General features: G+C 41.4%; 1 protein-coding gene across 10 annotated transcripts in view; it reads left to right on the forward strand.

Annotated features, from left to right (window-relative positions):
* The first annotated feature begins 1,165 nt into the window (after nucleotides 1-1,165).
* Nucleotides 1,166-15,413, forward strand: part of RALGAPB (Ral GTPase activating protein non-catalytic subunit beta) — an 83,330-nt gene continuing 69,082 nt past the window's right edge. For 2 of the 10 annotated variants that reach the window (XM_077873141.1, XM_077873147.1), the window contains exons 1-3: nucleotides 1,632-1,902; nucleotides 5,415-5,519; nucleotides 14,129-14,344. In XM_077873141.1, the coding sequence (XP_077729267.1) occupies nucleotides 14,159-14,344 (186 nt within the window). In that variant the 5' untranslated portion in view covers nucleotides 1,632-1,902; nucleotides 5,415-5,519; nucleotides 14,129-14,158. Of the gene's footprint in view, nucleotides 1,398-1,631; nucleotides 1,903-5,414; nucleotides 5,520-14,128; nucleotides 14,345-15,413 lie in introns of those variants that run through there. The other 8 variants (XM_077873146.1, XM_077873148.1, XM_077873150.1 and 5 more) reach the window with 6 other exon arrangements.

Here is a 15,413-nt window from a genome sequence, read left to right on the forward strand (position 1 = left end):
AAGTGGTTGGAATAGATATTGAGTGAACCTCTTATAGTGTTTGTCGCACTTTGTTTAACTGATACGCATGGCTTTGATCCACAAAGTGTCCTGGATATATAGCCCCATTCCTGTCCTGGAACATCCTTTTTTTTTTTTTTTTTAAGTTTTTAAAAATTTATTTATTCTTTCATGAGAGACACAGACATAGGCAGAGGGAGAGGCAGGCTCCTTGCCGGGAGCCAGTTGGGGGCTTAATCCCAGGACCCCAGAATCAGGCCCCGAGCCGAAGGCAGACGCTCAACTACTGAGCCATTCAGGCGCTCCTGTTCTGGAACATTCTTGCCCCTTGTTCCCCTTCCCTCTAGCAACTCTCCTGGGGGTGGGGCGAGGTCTTGAGATACTCTTCTCTATCCTTTTTATGAGAAAATCAGTCTCGTCTACCTGAAGATAAGGAGTCAGCGTTTTCTCTGCTCTCTTCGGCTTTTTTCGGACAACTATACCTTCAGCACTACCCAACACCCTGACCCCGTCTTCTCTGAATATCAAGGACAGTCTGAAGGCCATGGCCTCCCTCCTCTTTTATGGCAAACCGGTATCTCCTGCTATTATTATTATTATTATTATTATTATTATTATTATTATTATTAATGTCTTCTCAGTTCCTTAACCAGAGGCTCTGAATTTGATCTCTGATTCATCTTTGTAATCTGCTCCTGGCCTCGAATCGAGTATTTCTTATAGTTGATACGACGCCCAGGTAATCATAGGGTGGTTAAGTAAAGGGCAACATTTCAAAGAAAAGGGTGCTCTGTAATGGTGGGAATGTGAGAAACTCTCAGAACCTGGAGCCAGAATCTTGCCGAGGAGCCCTTGACTCCGTCCGCAGGGAAACACGCGGAGTCCGGGTTGATCCACAGGCACACAGGTGCAACACCCCCGGGCTGTATGGAGACGAGGCAGGCGCATCCCGCGCTTCGCCCCTCCCACTCCACTTGATCCGGAAAGGAAGGAGGGACTATGCCCCGCGCGGCCACCTGGGAAAGCTGCGCACGCGCAGCTTCCGGCGCCGTGTCTCGGGAGTTATTTGACGCCGCGGCTTCGGACCCGCAGAAGTCTCTGATCAGGCGCGACGCGCACGCGCCGTGGTCCCCTCGGTTCCGGGAGTTATTTGACGCTGCCGCCCCTGGCAGTCGGAAGTTGCCGGAGCAGAGCCCAGCCGGCCGGCCCGACCGGCCTTCGTCGTCCCCGGGCGCCCTCGGAGAGTCGCTGACGGGTGGCCGGACCGACCGCCTGAGGACAGCCGGCCGGGGCAGCGAGAGCGCCGGCACTATGGCGCGGGTGGCGTGAGGCGGAAGGCCGAGCGCGGCCGGCGGCGGCGCCCGCCCCAGCGATGCGGGCCCCGCCCGTCGCCTCAGGTAAGCGGGCGGCCCTCCCCTCTCCTCCCCTCCGGGCGGTCCCGCAGCGGCCCAATCTGTGCGTCCGGCCCGGGCGCCGCAAGGGCCCTGCCTTCGGAGCGCGTCCCTGCCTTCGTCGGGGGGCCCCGCGGGGTCCGGCGGAGCCTGGCCCTGACTCCGCGGGGCGGGGGGCGGGGGGGGTCGGCGGCTTCTGTCCGGGCGGGAGCGACCCGGTCTGACCCTTCGGAGCTACCCGGGCGGGGCGATGCGCCCTCCCGGCCCCCCGGGGGAGGGGGCGGGTCTGGAGCGGAGCTAGACAACTCCGGCGAGGAATTTGGTCCAGCAGAAGGGTTTGCTTGAGTTGCCGCCGCCCTGTGGGGACGCTGCTGCCCGCGGCACAGTGACAGTCGGACGAGGAGAGTAATAAGGACCCTAAGCAGCCAGCCTCGTTCAGCGCTCGCTGTGCGCCAGGCGTCGTGCCAGGCCCTTACGTCCACCACGTCTCACTTCACAGCAAGCCTGTAAGGTAGGATCGTTATCCCCATTTTATTGACGAGGCCGCCGAGGCTCCGAAGGGTTTCGTGGCTTACTTGCCCAAGGTCACGTAGCTGGTAATTTGGACCCAGGCGGCCTGACTCCGGGATTCAAGTTCTTAATGAGGTCAGCGGCGCTCCCAACTTTGCTGCACGTTAGTCGGGGGGGGCGGGGGGGCAGCTTTTAAAGATTCCCGAAGCTTGGGTAGCACATCCAGACGGATTCAGTCCGAGTGTTTTGGGGGGGAAGTGGGGGCAGACAGACTCCGTGTCTCTTAGGGAGCCCCGTGCGGTTCCAGGGTGTAGCAAACTTTGGGAACTGCTGAGACCTCAGAAGACGTTTCAGCGTGTCTCCAGTTTAAATGTCTAGGGGAATCATCTGGGAGTCCGTTAACAATGCAGATGCCACTCGCCGAGATCGCTTGTCTTTGAGGTTTAGGCGTCAGTGGCGACTCCACCTTGGGAAAGCCACTTGGGGATGGAAAGTAACTTTCCCGCAGGATTTCTGAGTTGCTGTGCCCCCTTACAGTGTATACGTCTCATGCAAAACTGTTAGTTCTCAGTTTTCCTGGATTCACGATACTCATGGGTCTAGTGTCTTGGACTTCTGGGTCATCTCTGCGTATGCTGTTTTTCTGCCTGTGCTGTCCTCCAGCTCTGTCCCCGTTCCACCCGTATGCATACACTTTTGCCCTTTCTCACACAGGTGCATAGAGCTTTTTCTTCAGTCTCTGGCTGCCTAACTCCCAACATGCCCTTCGGGATGCCTCTGTCTGTGACACCCCACCGCCTTGGGTCATTCTTCTATGCTCTTTAGCATTATCAGGATGGAATATGCCAGTTCTTCTTCTGTGTTGCATTTCGGTCTCCTCTACTAGATTATGAGTAACTCAAACTGTGTTTTCTTTATCTCTGTTCTTCCCAGTGTTTTGATAAAGACGCACACAGGTCTTACTGATTGGCATATTTGAGTCCCTTCTGTGTCATAGATTTCATGCTACAAACAGATTCTTCTCTATTTCCATTTTTGCAAAAGGCAGTTCTTGGGGGATCCCTGGGTGGCACAGTGGTTTGGCGCCTGCCTTTGGCCCAGGGCGCGATCCTGGAGACCTGGGATCGAGTCCCACGTCGGGCTCCTGGTGCATGGAGCCTGTTTCTCCCTCTGCCTGTATCTCTGCGCCTCTCTCTCTCTCTCTCTGTGACTATCATAAATAAATTAAAAAAAAAAAAAAAAAAAAGGCAGTTCTTAGCCTATAGAGTTTTTTTCTTTTTGCTTAGAAATACTCTAGTTAGGTTCATTAATTTATCCATCCAGCAGTTGGACAGACACTGAATTCTTACATTGGCAGGGCACTATGTAGGATTATATGTAAATAACATTGGTTGATTTTTTTTTTTTTATATCTGATTTTATTGTAATCAGATAGGGTCAGTTCTGTGGTAGAAACCTTTAATTGCCCTTAGGCCTTTGCGTATGGTCCCCACCTCATTGTCCAAAATAGTGTTTAGTTGTCATTTACTAAATGTTACTGCCTTGTTGGTACTTAGTAAATGCTAGTAGATGGAATTGGCTGTTAGTTCATTCTGTTCACTAGGAGAGATGACATAGGTAGTATTTAAGGAAAATTAAAACTTTGATGTCAGAAGACTTGACAAACTTAATATAATTTATTGTACAGTGCCTGAACTGCTATTGTCCAAAATATTTACAGATTTTAAAGAAAGGCAGGCCAGTAATTCAGATTGTATTTGTTCTTAGCTGGTCTTCAAACCATGTAAAGTTTATAAAAGGGAATGAGTGAATATGTGTGTGAAGGTCATTATAAAGAGGTTTGGGGACAATGAAGGTTTTTTTTTATAGCTGTTAAATATGGTGAAGTGTGGACTGAATAAAGATATAAATGTTTTATATAATGACATTCTTTATAGGATAAGGATTGTTACAGAAAGATTCTCTTGGTTCAACTTTGTACTATTCTGTCAATTTTTAGGCTAAGGCTAATAGAGAAACTGATGGGATAATTCTTGTTAAATTCAGATACTCAAGAAACTTGCCCTTGTTTCTCTCTAATCAGATATGGACAGAGTATCCAGTTCTGGCCTCAGCACATGGAAGAAACTAAATCTTCAAGCCTCAGGCTTTACCCTGTAGTTGATATCCTAAGTAAAGGTGAAAAATTCCACGTGCTCAGTTAAAGACCAAAAGTGACTCCAATCAAGATAGCCTGAGCCGTAGAAATGGATTCTGTTTAATTTGAGATACTCATCAGTGTTAGCAGATGTGTTCTCTGACATGTATAAAGACCTTTTGGATAGAATACATGACTTCCTTTGTTACAAGATGATTAAAGTTTTAGAGTTAAAGTACATGGAGTTTAATTCTAAGTTTTTAGAGGTGAAGAAAGTAGATAATTTTCCCAAGACTACATGATTGGGTTCTAGCACATCAAGAACTAGAAAGCAGATTCCTTCCTGCACATACAGAATTTTCTTCCACCCCTATCCCCCATGTGAGAGGATGTCTTGTTTGTTATTTGTGTGTGTGTGTGTGTGTGTATGTGTGTTTGTGTGTTTTGGGGTGGGGGAAGTGACAGAGTAGTCTGCTATGTTTGAGATACTCAATTAGATGTATAATGTGAATGCTTGGTGTGTGATAGGTACTTTGCTGTGTATATCAAGGATACCAGGATAAGGAAGACATAGCCTCTGTCCTCAAGGAGTCTATAGTCAGAGTGGAAATAAAAATAAAAATGTAGTATCTAAGGCAGCTCTGTTGAGTTGAATTTTCTGCAGTGATAGAGCTGTTCTATATCTGGACTGTCCAAGATGGTAGCCACTAGCCACATGTGACTACAGAGCACTGGAAATGTGACTAGTGTGTAAATGAGGAACTGAATTTGTAATTTAAATGTGATTACATGTGGATATGGCTATGAGTATGGTATTGGACAGAGCAGGTCTGAGGCATGAAAGATGGGAAGTGTGGTGCTGCTGGTTGGGGGCAGGCAGGGTATTCATAATACTCAAACTTTTTTTTTTTTTTTTTTTTTTTTAACAGACAGCAAAAACAACCTGTTTACACTTTTAGGGGGGAATACAGGCATAACCTGTCTTTCTTTCTTGTGATTCAGGTGTTTGATAGGATCCCCAACAGAATCTGGTGTATAGGTGAATACATACCTTTCTGATGAAACTTGATTGATATTTGCCTTGTAGGGTCAATGGGACTACAACAGAAATGTGAACTACAATCCTTTTGTCTTTGTCATAAAGTTGAATGGGCGACCTTGAGAGCAATGTATGCCCTAAAATCCAGTGTGGTTCATTTATTTACTCAGTGTTTTGGCACCCTGTGCCCTATTTTTCCTAAGAGAAGCAAGGCATGCCTGATAATGTGTACCTTGCCTTTGTACATCTTAAAATATGTTGACTTAATGTTGCTTTATTTGATCCTTCCCCCAAGTTACTTTAGGTAGGTACTGCAGGTGTTCTCCCTGTTTTGCAGATGAGGAAACTATGACAAAGAAATGCCAAGTGACTTGTCCAAGGTCATAATGGTGAGGTATGGAGTCAGAACAAAAGGGAAGAGCATTGGACTTTGGAGCAAAAGGTAGAGTTTCTTGTCCCAGCTCTACTGTCACTTGATGTGACTCTGAGCAAGTTATAGCGTTTTTTGTGTTCTCACATAGTGTCTAGTACATTTGTTTTACTGAACTTTATAGGCTTGTTGTTGGAATAAAATGAAATAACATGTGGATACTCTTTCAAAATGATCAGATTTATAAAGGTACATTGTTATCAAGTAAGATCTCTAGTAGTTTTTCTCTTATTTGATGCTGGCTTCATAACTCATTACATCAGTTAATCATGTTGAATATTACAGTACTCTGGTACTGTTGTAGATTTTCTCTTGGCTTCCTTACTATGAAACCTTTCCTTGGACAGCCATTGTGTCCTGTTTATATCTGTGTACTTATACCTAGGATAATACCTGACATGTAGCAGGTGTTTAATAAATGTTTTTCTTCATGAAATAACTGATGTCTTGATATACTTTATGAAGTTTTAAAAAATGGTTCTCTGTAATTAGACTTGAAGCTTCTTGGGAACAGGGATCTTACTTATTCACTGTTGTTATTCCCTGTGCTGGTGTATAGAAGGCATGTAATAAATATTGTTTGAGTCAGTTGATGTAATTAATGTCAAACTGTGGTCTCAGTGTGTCTACCGCTACCACTATATCGATCATTTTGGTAATCTGTCGATTAAATCAAACCTTCGTGTTACTTTGTGGTGGTACCTACACACCATAAGCTATTGCCAGCACACAGTCACCTGATATAGAAACCTCTGGGGAGATTACCTAGAAAATGGACACATGTAGAGTTGGGAAGAAATTAAGTGATCTGCAGGAGAGCTCTGTCATATCCTCTCCTTTCTCCAGTCATGTTTATTTCCGAAGCACTGAGGTAGATAGAGACTTCTCTGCTTGTGGCTCAGGGTGATAGCTGACCATGCCTGCCTGCCTGCCTTCCTTCCTTCCTTCCTTCCTTCCTTCCTTCCTTCCTTCCTTCCTTCATTTTTATTTATTCACTCATGAGACACACACACAGAGGGAGGCAGAGACATAGGCAGAGGGAGAAGCAGGCTCCCCAAGAGGAGCCCCATGCAGGACTCGATCCTAGTACCCCAGATCACACCCGGAGCCAAAGGCAGGCATCCCTGACTGGGCCTTTCTGGGGAGGATACACAGGATCCTTAACCTAGCAGTCAGAGCCCTTAATCATCTAACTTCACTTATGTTTTCATTTCTCACTGCAATGCCCTGTCCTCTCTGCCTTGTTCCCATCCTTCCTTCCCTTCCCCTCTTCAGTATATTAGCCACACGGTAGTTTAATTTTCTGTTGTCCCTTCAGCCTGTCTTGGACACTTACACCAAATTCTGGTTCCTATTGTATTCTATGATAAAGTTAATATTATTCTCATTCTCTGCCCCAGTTTTTGCTAAATTCATTATAAAGCTCCAATCCTAGCATTCATACTCTCAAAATTGGTCACTGTGTGTCTTTGAAATCTTATCCCTTCTACATATAGCTTTCTTTTCTGCTACTCTAGGTTTTTAGTTTCTGGTGCTGTCTTTTGCTACTTGAAACAAGCACCCTTCCTTTTATATATTTTTCTTTTCTATTCACTTCTTTATACTCTCGCTCTTAATTTTCTTATTGCTGTTGAAATTGTAACCTTCCTTCAATACCCCATTTATTCTTCCCTGATCTTATCCCGTTGTTTTCCAGCTCAGCCCTTCTTTCAATCAAAAGTAATCTTTTGTCCTCTAATCTTCCACAATGCCTTGCCTATAGCTTACCATGATAGGTTTAGTTAACATCCGTCATCTCCTATAGATAGAATAAAAAAAAAAAAAAATTCTCCTTGTAATGAGAACTCTTAGGATCTGCTTTCTTAACACTGTCCTGTATATTCTACAGCAGTGTTAACTGTAGTCATCACGTTTGTACAGTACATCCCTAGTACTTATTTATCTTGTAACTGGAAGTTTCTACCTTTTGACCACCTTCCTCCAGTTTCCTCTCCTCAAAGCCCTCATCACTGGTAACCACAAATCTTGAACTCTCTTTTTATGATTTTGGTGGGTTTTTCATTTTTATTTATTTATTTATTTATATTCCACATATAAGTGAGATCATACAGTATTTGTCTTTGTCTGGCTTACTTCACCTAGCATAATACCTTGAGGGTCCATCCATGTTGTTGCAAATGGTAGAATTTTCTTGTTTTGTTATAGCTGAATAATACTCCATTACGTGCGCGCGCACATACACACACACACACACACACCACAACTTCTTTATCATTCATCCATCAGTGGACACTTAGGTTGTTTCCGTGTATTAACACTGCTTTGAACATGGGGGTGCAGATATCTTTTTGAATTAGCATTTTCATTTCCTTTGGATATATTCCCAGAAGTGGAATTGCTGGATCTTATGTTCTTTTTTAATTTTTTGAGGAACCTCCGTACTATTTTCTATAGTGGCTGTACCAGTTTACAATCCCACCAACAGTGTACAAAGGTCCTCTTTTCTCCACATCCATGCCAGCATTTATTATGTCTTTTTGATGATGGCCATTTTAACAGGCATGAGGTAGTATCTCTTTCTCTCTCTCTTTTTTTTTTTTTTGTAGCATCTCATTTTGGTTTCAATTTGCATTTCCCTAAAGACTAATCATGTTGAGCACCTTTTCATGTACCTGTTGTCCATTCATACATATTCTTTGGAAAAATGTCTATTCAGATCCTTTGCTCATTTATAATTGGATTATTTGGGGTTTTTTTGCTATTGAGTTGTATGAGTTCTTTATGTTTTGGGTATTAACCCCTTAATAGATACACATTTTGCAAGTATTTTTTCCCATTCCATAGATTGTCTTTTTGCTTTGATGATGGTTTCTTTTGCCATGTAGAAGCTTCTCAGTTTGCTGTAGTTCCATTTATTTTTCGTTTTGTTGCTTGTGCTTTAGGTATGATTTCCAAAAAATCCATTACCAAGACCCACATCAAGGAGCCTTTTTCCTATGTTTTCTTCTAGGATTTTCATGCCTTTCCTACGTTTTCTTCTAGGAGTTTCATGTCTTAAAATCCATTTTGAGTTAATTTTTGTGAATGGTGTAGGGTAGGAGTTGTTTCACCTTTTTACATGTGAATATCCAGTTTTCTCAGCACCATTTATTGAAGAGACTTTTTTTTTCCTCATATTTTGGACATTTTGAAATAAGGGCTACATAAGTATATATGTAGTTCTTGTGATTGTATTCCTGATAGCAGTGTGTAGTATTAGCAGCTAGATACCACCAGTGGCATAGCTTTTGGTGATGTGAGTTTTCTGAAATGGTCAACAGTTCTTTTTTTTTTTTTTTTAAAACAGTTCTTACTATGGTAGGGTTCTAAACATAAAATGGTCCAGTCTTTTTGCAGTTTACATGATTAATTGCATTACTGGAAAATTCAGTACAAATTAAAATAGCACATTAAAAAATTTGTATTTTTGTATAAAATGGAGTTAGATTTCTAGGCTCAGACAGTTAAGGACAGAATGATTTTCTGGCAGACATTTGATAGTCATGTGAAAAGTAGCATAATTGTTCATTGTGCAGGACTGTCTCCTGCATTGCAGGATGTCTAGATTTCCTGACCCTGCCCATAAATGCTAATAGCATGCCTCAATCATTGTGTGAACCAGAAGTGCGTTCAATATTTCCAAAATGCCCTCTAGGAGGCAGTTCTTCCATATTGAAAACCATTGACCTAAATTCTTGAGTATGTCTTGTTGGCCTTACCTCCTAATCAGTATTGAGTTTTATCACTTGTTTTGCTAGTTTAATAGGTACAAAAACAGTATCTTTGTTGCTTTGCTTTGTTTTTTTTTTAATTCATGTCTGTTTCCTGCTTATTTTCTCTTCATTGTTTTATTTAATTTGCCTGTAATTATAATGCACATCTTTGTCTTAATATTTTGTCTATTTGTATTTTGTTAAAATTTAGCATATTTTTTCTGTTATATACATTTTAATAGTTCAACTTTTTCACTGTATCCTTTCTATACCTTTCTACTTTACATGTTTCATTTTTTTACATTTTAACTATTTAAAAATACATTTAAAGAATTAAAATTTCTTAAGAGTTTTTAAGAATTTTTTTTTAAGATTTATTTATTCATGAGAGACACAGAGAGAAAGAGAGGCAGAGACACAGGCAGAGGGAGAAGCAGGCTCCATGTAGGGAGCCCGATGAGGGACTCAATCCTGGGACTCCAGGATCACGACCTGAGCCAAAGGCAGATGCTTTAACTGCTAAGCCACCCAAGGCGTCCCAGTTTTTAAGAATTTAAGAGCTATTAAGCCTGTTTTGATTGGTCTTTCATTGTGTGTTTGTGTGTTTGTTTAAATAATATGTCTTTCAGAATTGGGAGGGATGGCAGCTGTTTTTTAAAAATGTCTATTCCCAGGCCCCAATGCAGACCTGTACAGAATTTCAGTGACAAGAACCTGGAAATATGCAGCACCCCACCCTCCCACTGCACTTGCCCTTCCATGATTCTTATGTGTACAGTGGAGTTTGAAAGCTAGCTCTCTTCTTGTTTGTTTGGCCTTAAAACATTTTTTTCCTCCAGTAGTGTGTTTTCTGGAATGCATGCCAAATATTAATTATTCTTTAAATATTTGGAAGCCATCTATTTTCTTTAAAAACCAATAGCATAAAACAAATGGACATTTTCCAATTTTATTTGTGTATGGCTTGCAAAATTTTAGACATACCTCAGATAAATAAAGGGAACTTTCTAATATCCTCCTGTTTCCCACTGGTAAAACTTAACATTCTGAAACATTTATTTAGTATCTATTATGTGCTAGGAACTACTCAGAGATTGAGAAAGTGAGGTTTCTACCCGAAAAGGTTGATAGTCTTGTGATGAAGGTATCATTACATGGCTAACAAGTTAATGTGAGGCTTGATATGACCAGCCTATAATAGGCACATGGAAAAGAGGTGATTTGAGATGTGTAGAAAAGCCTTACCAAAGGGAAGATATTTGTGCCGTTCCCTGAAGGAGTAGTATTTCATAAGGTGGATCAAGACTTGGCGTGGCAGTGCAATCAGTGGGAGTAGCTTGAGCAGTAACACAGGGTGGGAAAAACCTTGTTGGGTTTGAGTGATCATCAGTAGTCCTTTGTTGCCATAGCTAGGGGAAGGGGTCTGTGTGGGAAAGTGTCAGTAGAAGATGAGGCTGGGCAGGTGGACACTGAGCAATTTCAATTAGATTCCTGGCAAGATTTTGTCTATTTTTTAAATTGTATAAAATCAGCTTAAATTTTATATAGAAGAACACATATGTAATAATTTGGGCTGAGAAAAAAATTTGAAGTAAAGTTTTGAAAAAGCTAGTAAAGTTTTGAAAAAGAATGGGGGAGGTGGAAGGGGCTTCTTTCCAGGTATTAAAACATTTTGTAAAGCTACCGAATTTAAATCATTATGACATTGGCATAGGAATAGATAAATAGTTGAATAGAACAGATTCATAAATAGATTCCTATATAAATGAGGATTTAGTGTATGACAAATTGGTGTTTCAATTTGATGAGAAAGGATGTATTTTTAATAAATAATAATGGCACAGTTGACTGTACATTTACAAGAAAATAAATTGCACCTTTCCTATACCACTTACAGAAGTAAGTTCCAGATAAATATAAAACTTAAGTGTGAAGAAATAAGCAGTTGTCTTGCAGGAAATCTGGGAGATTACATGTATAGCTTAGGCTTATGTTTCCACACTTTTGGACCTAGATTGATAATAAATGTATTTTACATTGTGACCCAGAAATATGCATTTATGAAAAGTGAAACAAGTTTTACAGAACATTGCTTACCTTTACTAAATGTGATTCCTTTGTTGTATATCTTATTGCATGTAATTAAAAACAAAAGTATTACCCATTACATTCATTTCATGACCAACAGTTTGAAAAACACTGATAGAGGAGATGGGAGGCACAAACCACCTAAGCCAGAACTAAAAGCTATGAAATATAAATATGGGATTAGAACAATAAAATTTCACTTCATACCTATCACATGTTGAAGAAAGAAAAAGCAAGCAGTTCCTGGCAGGAGATAGGGAGTGAGAGGCATTCCTAATGTAGATGGAAGTTGTAACAGCTTTTTTGGGTAAGCAGTCTGACAGGACCTATTAACATTAAAAACAAATACCCTTTGATCCGATAGTTTCATTCTTGGGAACTTGTTCCATAGAAATTAAAAGGCCACTGTTTATATGAACAAGCATGTTTATTGTATCATTTCCTGGTGACAAAAAAAATGGGAAATGAAGTAAATACACATCATTAGGAGACTGGCTGAATAAGTTATACCACACCCATGCCATGGAATGTTACACAGTCATTAAAAAGAACCTATTATTAGTTGGAAGGATGTTCATGAGGCATTGTTGAATGGAAAAAAAAAAAACATATAGAGAGGGATAGAATCCCTATCTATGCCAAGTATACAAATTATTTTAATATGATTAAGTTAGGTCGGAGCAGATACAGGAGGAAATGTTAGATAGTCAACATGGATTATTTATTCAGGGAAGTAAGTGAATTATTTGGACAGGCCATGAAGCCAAATAAAATGAAAAAGTTAAAAAACAAAAACAAAAAACTACACTAAAACAAAACAAAATCCCCTGTGGTATAATACTTACATGCATTCATGTAAGAAACTGTGTATATAGCATGTATATATGTATGTGTATATATAACTCTATATAGTGTGTATATGACTTCATGGGGTCACTGAAAGGTACCTGAGCCCAGAGTCTACCAGATTCCCAAAGAAACTGAGAAGATTGAGTAGGGGTGGGAATGGGAGGTATGCAGGAGGGGAAGGGAACGTGATGGGTTCCTCTGTATGGAAAAGGGAAAGGTAGTTTGGGAACAGTCTGTGAAGAACTTTGACTTTTGTGCTGAGGAGTTTCATCTTCATTCTGCAGGCCTATAATTCTCAAATGCCATATCTTTTTAAAAAACACTGATACCTGTTGAGCTGGAGTGAGGTTTTTAAAAATAAAATTGAACAATGCTAGTCTTTCCCAGTATGAAAAAAAATTAGTTTAAGGGATAGAACTTATTAAACATTAAGTGTACCCATATGTTTTGCTTAAACTCTGCTGGCTGGGCATACAGATTTCAGAACAAGTAGAAGATGAAAGTTAACAAATGAATTGGAAAGAGCTGACCATCTTTGATTCTCTTCATGAGCATGGTGTTTATGATTGTAACATTTATATTGCATTCATACAGATACGTTTTCTGTGGCTGAAAGTTTTTCATTTGCATGGTAGATATAGATCATTTCATGGAGAATATACAGTACAGGGAGAAGCAGTACATGCTATGGAGAATGTATAGAATAGGGAGAAGGCCGTATATGCCATGGTTAAGAGCATGGTCCCTGGAACCCAACAGACATGGATTCAAACCCAGATCCACCACGTTATAGCTCTGAAGCCTCAGGTAAAAAGCAAACCTCTCTATGTCTCAATTTTTTTGTCTGTGAAATAGAGATAATATTCCTTAATATTCATTGAGTTGGGTTTTTTTTTTTTTTTCAAGATTATTTATCTTGAGAGAGGGTGTGTGCATACACACACACAAGTGGGGGGAGAAAGGCAGGGGGGAGAGAGAATCCCAAGCAGACCCCCTGCCGAGTGAGGCTGGATCCCATGAGCTGATCTGAAAACCAGGAGTCAGATGCTTAACCAACTGAGCCAGCCAGGTGCCCCTGTTCATTGAGTTATTTGGATGATTGCCTGAGTAGCATGTAGTAAATGCTCATAAGTGGAGCTCTTTTTTTTTTTTTTTTTTTTAAAGATTTTATTTATTTGAGAGAGAGTGTGCATGAGCAGGGAGGAAGGGCAGAGGGAGAGGGAGAAACACTCCCCACTGAGCAGGGAGCCAGACATGGGACTCAATCCTAGGACCATGACTTGAGCCGAAGGCAGACACTTAACTGACTAAGCCACCCCAATGGAGCTCTTACTTTGTTTTCTGAAGAACACTAACTTCCAGATGTTTCATTACGAGAAATTTGTGTTTCACTGCTGCAGGGAATGAAATATTCTCAAATAATTTTATGTCTAATCTGAGGACATTGGAGGGAAATTAACAGGGATATGTTTCTAGCATGTAATAGGTATTTGGAAATTGTTGACTGAAAAATCAGGATCTTGGAGTAAACTCTTTCCTATGTCTTCATTTCTTACTTAGGACACTTCATTCTGCCTTTTCTAACCTGGAACATAGAATGAGGAGGGCTTCCTCATGTTTTGAATGTACCAGATCAGATCATTTTATCCCCCTGCACAGTGGCGTCTGTCCCAGTTCTGCTCCAGGGCTTCTGAGGCTCTTCTGGGGAGGTGCTTAGATAGCTGCTTCCCAGGGTCTGCCTTCCTACCTGATCTTGCCACGAGGCTATTTTAGCACAATCTCAATACATTTAGATGCGTTTTTCCCCCTCAGTCTTCTTGGCAGTGTGTTTGTAGCTGCTTTATCTTACCGTGTAGGGTAAATCTGGGTTTTACTTATTTTTATTAATTTGCAGTAGTGTAATTTAACAGTAATTCTCTTTTGTCTTTTCAGGTGCCATTTGGATAGTCCTTTAGCGGCACAATGTACTCTGAGTGGAGGTCACTGCATTTGGTGATCCAGAATGATCAGGGCCACACGAGTGTGCTGCACAGCTATCCAGAGAGCGTTGGGCGAGAGGTGGCAAATGCAGTGGTCCATCCCCTTGGGCAGGCCTTAGGTACCCCTTCAGTGGCTGGTAGTGAGAGTTTGTTAAAAACTGACAAAGAAGTAAGTGTTTCTTCATTTCATTTTACTGTGTAAAAACATAATTTTGTTACTGGTGAATTTATTATCCTTTTAATGGCTTTCTGTCTAATGTAGTATGAACTTCTTATTTTGACCTTTGGGTTGAGGGTTGGGGCTGCAAGTTTGTGGGGGTCAAGGAATAGGTTGTACCATTGTGCTTGTTGGCTCCTTGCTAGCTAGACCCAATTCTCCACTTGAATTGTGCCTGAGACAGAGGCGTAAGTATCAGGCCCTTTCCCTTAAGCTCTGGGCCCAGTCTTCAGATTTCTATTCAGAGATGTGTTTGGATGTTCTTCATTGCTACTCCCATAAGGCCTCTAACGGAAGGCCTGTCTTATGTCAAGTTTTTAGGCTACACATATGCATTGAACTTAAGGCCCTCCTGTGTCTCTGTCTGTCTTTGCTTACCTGACTCACAGGGGTTTTTTGTTTGTTTTTATGTCTTATTTTATTTAAATTCAATTAATGAACATAAAGTGTATCATTAGTTTTTTGTTTTTTTAAGATTTTATTTATTCATGAGAGACATAGAGAAGCAGAGACATAGGCAGAGGGGGAAGCAGACTACCCACACGAAGCTCAATGTGGGACTCGATCCCTGGACCAGGCATGCCCTGAGCCAAAGACAGATGCTCAACTGCTGAGCCACCTGACTCTCAGGTTTAAGAGTGCTGCAGAACAGCTAAGCCCATCTGGCTATGAGCCCAGTGGTTGGAATTGAGGTTGTGTTTGCTGTCCCCAAAGATAAGGGCCATTGGGGTGGCTCAACTTGGAGGTGATCCTCTGTTCTTGGGTTCAGGTGACTGGGCTAACGTGAAGTTTTCAGGGGGAGGTCATGAAGGGACCCTGAAAATGGAGGGATACAGGAACTTGCTAGTGTGATGTCTGGCTAAGATACGGATTAGAACTTTGTGCTTGAAGAAGTTTCTACAACCCTCAGACTTTGGGTTTTAGACCCACTTTTTCTCCCCATTACTTTTTGATTTCTTTTTGACAAAGGAGAGATTAGATTTAATCTAGATAGACTAGTCTAGCTACAAGACCAAAGCTT

The sequence above is a fragment of the Canis aureus genome, chromosome 26, assembly GCF_053574225.1.
Source record: "Canis aureus isolate CA01 chromosome 26, VMU_Caureus_v.1.0, whole genome shotgun sequence".
Taxonomy (NCBI): Eukaryota; Metazoa; Chordata; class Mammalia; order Carnivora; family Canidae; genus Canis; species Canis aureus.